General features: G+C 39.1%; 1 protein-coding gene across 1 annotated transcript; it reads left to right on the top strand.

Moving 5' to 3' along the window:
- The first annotated feature begins 544 nt into the window (after nt 1–544).
- BRS3 (bombesin receptor subtype 3) lies at nt 545–4,610 on the top strand. Its single transcript, XM_033116675.1, has 3 exons — nt 545–1,116; nt 2,641–2,992; nt 4,149–4,610. Exons 1-3 carry the CDS (start codon nt 683–685, stop codon nt 4,557–4,559), a joined length of 1,197 nt encoding a protein of 398 aa, XP_032972566.1. The 5' UTR covers nt 545–682; the 3' UTR covers nt 4,560–4,610.
- The last annotated feature ends 1,390 nt before the right edge of the window (nt 4,611–6,000 follow it).

The following is a 6,000-nucleotide window of genomic DNA, read 5'->3' as shown; positions in this document are numbered from 1 at the left end:
TTTGCTATTGTGTAGTGCAACCCCAGTAATATGCACAGAGTTTGGAGTCACCATGCGTCAAAGCTAAGTGATCAGCCCAAGTCACCTGAATTAATCCTCCTTGGAAGTGACATCAGCCCTGTCCAAATGTGAATGATTTGTTGCTTCAGCACCTCACTGATATGAAATCTAGAGGAATGGGTTCAACTTTGTACTTCAGGGGACACATGTACTTATTTATCATGTAAAAGAATGTGCATTAGACCACTTCTGATTGCAGAAAAATGAATGAGCTCCAGGAGAAAAGTGACAAGATCTACGTAGAGCTTCGTGGTTAGATATGGGAACAGAGCCATTATAATAAACAATAGGTATTATTCTGTACTATATAGGTATTCATAAGATTCCCCAACAGGGAAGAACAAGCAACTGCAGAGCATTTCCCCAACCCCCCTCCTTCTGTCACTGAAACGTCAATAAAACTCCTCCACCTCCCACTCTTCAGTGCCAGATCCGTAAGCACTTAGCCAAGCATGCTGGGAGACACAGTACAACTGAAGGAAAGGAGTATCCGGATGTCTTGAATTTGCTTGCCATTCTGCTCTGTTCCTCTACCACCTCATTACTAGACGTGGGCATTGGACGTGATAATCAACTATATTTGAACTGAGCAGAAGAATATTAAAGGCAGTCTTCAGAAGAAATGCCTCAAAGACAGCCTCAGTCACCTAATCAGACTTTAATTTCAACCACAAATGATACAGAATCATCCAGCTCTGTCGTTCCTAATGATACCAAAAATAAAGGATGGACCACAGACAACTCTCCAGGAATAGAAGCATTATGTGCCATCTATATCACGTATGCTGTAATCATTTCAGTGGGCATCCTTGGAAATGCTATTCTCATCAAAGTCTTTTTCAAGACCAAATCCATGCAAACGGTTCCAAATATTTTCATCACCAGCCTGGCTTTTGGAGATCTTTTACTTCTGCTAACTTGTGTGCCGGTGGATGCAACTCACTACCTTGCAGAAGGATGGCTGTTCGGAAGAATTGGCTGTAAGGTGCTCTCTTTCATCCGGCTCACTTCTGTTGGTGTGTCAGTGTTCACGTTAACAATTCTCAGCGCTGACAGGTGGGTTTCTTTTCTGTTATATTTGCCAGGATGTGAAATGAGGCAAAAAGAGAGGAAAGCTTGTATTTAGCATTCACTGGCTATGATTCTGCTTTCCTCACACTCTGTAACCTGGGTGTAAGATCGAAAAATCAGGGGGCATTTTAAATAAAAGTTGATGTAATAATGTTAAAATTCCTGTGTTAGCGTCAGAGGAGAGGTTTAAATTGTATGCTTTAGGGATAATCTATTGTCTTTGAAGTATGATTGTTTGCTTAAAAGAATATTTGAACGGCGTTCCCCCCTCCAGTTTATTAAGTAAGGCAAATTGTTCCAGGTGTAAAAGAAAAACAATTCATGTGTTATACATTAGTGCTGCCTAGTGGTGCAATATTGTCAACATTAAAACATCAGCCTGGGTGTGAAATTGACCACATATACATTACTGACTACCCAGAAAAATGGTAAAAAGATACATGTATCTAATTTATTTGAAATTCATCAAATTAATTAATGGCAGGAAAACGGTGAGCTTTTCAGCTTGTTGGTAACTCAGTGTAATGTCATCACTTAATTGCATTTGTTCTCTATAGGCATTCAAAGACATTCTCGTTTCCAGAGAAATAAATTAATCTTGGTCGAGTACCTCTGGTAATCAGGGTGTTTGGGCTCTGTTAGGATATTTTCTGTTCAAGTACTGTGTTTTTCTGTGTTCCTAGTGTAGAATGATAACTGAAAGTATGAAAAAAAATGAGGCTCTGACGGTTAAAAGCGATGCTTAAGAAAGTCTGCAAGAAGTCTGTAATAAATGCCTGGCCGTATCAGAAGGAATAGCTTCTTCGGATTCTGGGATCGGAAAGGAAGAAAAGCTTTCCCTGTGTCTTTTATGGATCTTTGCTTTAACTCGTTTTATATTCTATTTGAGGGCAGATTTACTTAAAGGCTGTAGATTTTAAGGTGGATTTCTCAGAATTACGAGGCATCTTTGGGCACGGGGCTTCCGATCTCACCCTTGCCTTGCCCTAAATCTACCTACAGATCGGCTTGGGCAAAAACTTAGCGGTTTTCAATAGGGAAGAAATTAACCCTCTCCTCTTTACTGCAAAAACTCAGGGAATTCTTTTCTAGGAAGCTTGATGACTGCTCATTCATGAAGAAAGGAGAATTAGGTTTAACATCAGTCACTTATACAAAAAGGAAGTCTTTTAGAACACTTAAGGTAATATATAGGAAATGAATTACTCTCAATCACACACAAAATCATGCTGAAAAAATATTTGTCTTAAATAGAGGGTATACACATAAAATTATAAAATTGCAAACCGGAATAACTCATATGGGTGAATAAGAGGAGAGGTAATTAGCATAAATAAAAATACTGGGATGTATTATATATATTTGAAACAAGACCCAATTCCAGTTGGTTAATGTTGATTTGGTTATATACACTCAGATAGGAAGTAGAACGGGATGACCGCTTCTAACCCTAAGATTCTGCAATTTCCATATTTATTTTGACCTTTGCGTATGCTTTTATGTTTCTAGATACAAGGCAGTTGTGAAGCCACTGGAGCGACAGCCCTCCAATGCCATCCTGAAGACCTGTGCCAAAGCTGGCTGCATCTGGATCGTGTCTATGATAATTGCTCTACCAGAGGCTATATTTTCAAATGTATATACTTTTCAAGATCCCAACAAAAATATGACATTTGAATCATGTGCCTTTTATCCTGTTTCTGAGAGGCTCCTGCAAGAGATACATTCTCTGCTATGCTTCTTAGTGTTCTACATTATTCCACTCTCTATTATCTCTGTCTATTATTCTTTGATTGCTAGGACTCTTTACAAAAGCACCTTGAACATACCTACTGAGGAACAAAGGCATGCCCGCAAGCAGGTATGTATTAATCAGGACTCATTTGTGAATTTAGAAGTGCAATTCCTGGTGCACAGTAAGCATTCAATAAATGGTAAAACTACTATTATTAGAAAGGGGGCAGCTGAAGTTTGGGAGCAGTCGAAATTACTTACCCCATGGAATAGTGAGGAACATTGCACAAGGTGAGAATATAAAGTGAAGCATGTGTTGTTTTAGAAAGTGTAACAGAATGATAGAAAGACACAGGATGCAAACCACTGACATACAGATGAGTAAACTGAGGTCTCCAGGGATGAAGTGCCAGTGGCAAGAGAACAGTGACACACACAAGCTTAAGACTATTACAAAAGCCAGGTGTGAGCTCCTCTCCTAAATGTAAACAGAATAAAAAGAAGGTTGCCAAAACATTGTTCCATTTGATTCTTTTAAAAGCCCACAGGATTTGTCTTTCTTGGGGGGAGAGGGATGATTCCATTTACCTTTCGACAAGTACACGCAGAGCTCAGTGTTTTTGTTTGTTTTTGTTTTTTGAGCTGCTCCATTCGGTTACTTCAACAGTGGTGCTCATAAGGCTAAAGTTGCATATTTAATGCCTATGTGAAGTTATCTTTGCTCTCTCTGTGACCACAGGCAATATCTTCACCTCATCTGACTCATGTCTCTTATTAATAGGTGTAGGTAGGATTGTTTTCACATATGAAGGAGGCATGTTGGTTTTTATTCGACTATATAGCATTCCTACAGATTAAAAACAATTTTTGGTACCAACTTGGCAACTTTCATAAACCCCAGAAGAATATTCTAACCTAATCAACCTCTTCTGATATGGTGAAAGCAGTGTTGTATCTCGCTCTATGTTTTAATTAAAGTTTTGAGAATTCCACACTCCTTGAGATAATTGGAGACATCCTAGAGTACCTCAAAACCAGGGGTGGAAGTCTCTGAATTAGAGCTAATGAGACCAAGATCATGAGTTACCATGCCAATTAATTTGCTGTATTCTATAGCCACAGGCTGCCTTCCCACGTGTCCCAGCCAGTTATCTCACAAGCACATGTTCAAAGGGACACCAGCTTGTTAACTGTAAATTTCTATGTAAATCTAGAGAATGGCTTTTAAAAATCTCTGCCAACTAAATGATTTTTTCTTTTGCCATTTTTCTTCCCCCTCGTAGATTGCATCCCGGAAGAGAATTGCCAAAACAGTGTTGGTGCTGGTGGCTCTGTTTGCTCTCTGCTGGTTGCCAAATCACCTCTTGTATCTGTACCGCTCGTTCACTTATCAAACCTACGTGGACCCCTCTGCCATTCATTTTGTTGTGACCATTGTGTCTCGGATTCTGGCTTTCAGCAATTCTTGTGTAAACCCCTTTGCTCTTTACTGGCTGAGCAAAACCTTCCAGCAGCATTTCAAAGCTCAGTTGTTCTGTTGCAAGGCAGAGCTGCCTGAGCTTCCTGCTGATACCCCTCTTAACAATCTGGCTGTGATGGGAAGGGTCCCGGGTGCTGGGAGCACGCAGGTGTCTGAAATTAGTGTGACCTTGTTCACTGGGGGTAGTGTGAAGAAAGAAGATGACAGAGTCTAAATTTAAAATGGTATTTTTCCTCCCAGCGTGTGTATCCAACTCTGAACTATGCGTAAGTGTATGGTGTCAGGACTTTTGTTGTTTGTGAATGTGTTGAAATCTTAGGAGTGAAGGACCCTAACAAGTGAAAGACAAACCATGATTTTTTTCACTGTACAAACATTAATGTTATTGGACTTTCTATATAAAATGAAGCCCCATTAGGTGTAGAAAGATAGATAATCTAAGTCCCTAATGGGGCTTTTATATATATATAAAATCAGTGGGTCCTAAGGGAGGTTGCATAGGTGGAAAGCTAAACAAGATGACACTTAAAAATCTAATTTGTTTCATCACATCTATAATGCTTCTAATTTCTCATATATTCCTGTGATTTGCATAAAACTGTGTTTGTATTACGTGGTGTAAATCTAGAGATTATACCTTACATATGAAAAGGGGATCAAAAACATCTCTTCTGCACTTTTCTTAAAAATAAAGTCCTAAAAAATAACACTTCACAGGTTTTTTTGACTGCCCTTTTCTATTAATCTCTATTCCATTATAACTACAACTGTTCCATTGCAATGAAAATGTTTTGGGATCAGCGAGTATAAAGTAATGAGTAAGGATCAGGGGCAGGGAGCTTGCCTTACTGGGTCAACACTTACGGACTTAATGTAGTTCCACTTACAACTACCATTGACTATTGGGCAATGTTCTCTTTCACAAATATTGTGAAGAACTTGCCTTATTAATAGGCAGAATAAGTGGCCACATCTATGGTGTCACTTGAGGGCCCCAGAAAAGGACCCTTGTTGAAAAATCTGCGAGCCTGCAGCAGTCTGAAATTCTTTCTTTAAGGAAATTCATTTCTTTCTAGTAAGCAGTGCCCTCTTTCTAAAAAATGCAGAAGTACCACATGAAACCCCTAACACCTGGGTGTGCAGTTGTAACCAGATCATGTTCCTGCTTGACTTCATTAAACCCAGTGGGGTGCCTAAGTCCTGTAAGAGTATGACCTAATTAATCCCTGCCCTTGGAAATCAGATGGAAGGTTCTGGTTTCCTATCCTCTGCTCCTACTTGCTAACGCTGTAAGCTTGTTAATAATTGTTATTTCAAACAACTGTTGTCAGTAGTTGTCAGATTGAGATTTGTGGTTTCAGAAGATGTTTTCTTGGGGGCAATTTAATGCATTTGTTTGGCACTAGAGATAGCTAAATTTGTATTTTCAAAAACTTGATTTTGGGGTGTGCTTTGGTAGTTTTGATTGAGCTTTCTTTAAATGGCTTGTGTAGTTGTGAACTTTGCTAATGATGTGGCTCAAAAAGGGGATATATAGTCACACTAGACTACATTTCTGTAAAATTGGTTCACTTAAGTGGGGAGTGCCAATATTATATTAATACTGTTTTAAGTCGGGCATTGTAATAAGCAGGGCAAAACAAATAAATATTAAA

The sequence above is a fragment of the Rhinolophus ferrumequinum genome, chromosome X (assembly GCF_004115265.2).
Source record: "Rhinolophus ferrumequinum isolate MPI-CBG mRhiFer1 chromosome X, mRhiFer1_v1.p, whole genome shotgun sequence".
NCBI lineage: Eukaryota > Metazoa > Chordata > Mammalia > Chiroptera > Rhinolophidae > Rhinolophus > Rhinolophus ferrumequinum.
The sequence above is the reverse complement of the archived record's forward strand: the minus strand, read 5'-3'. Positions and strand labels throughout refer to the sequence as shown.

Bases quoted from the DNA above. Each gene is read 5' to 3' on its own strand.
- BRS3 (XM_033116675.1), top strand. From the start codon at position 683: ATGCCTCAAAGACAGCCTCAGTCACCTAATCAGACTTTAATTTCAACC. The intron at 1,117-2,640 runs GTGGGTTTCTTT...TTATGTTTCTAG, and splicing joins ACAATTCTCAGCGCTGACAG to ATACAAGGCAGTTGTGAAGC. The intron at 2,993-4,148 runs GTATGTATTAAT...TCCCCCTCGTAG, and splicing joins AAAGGCATGCCCGCAAGCAG to ATTGCATCCCGGAAGAGAAT.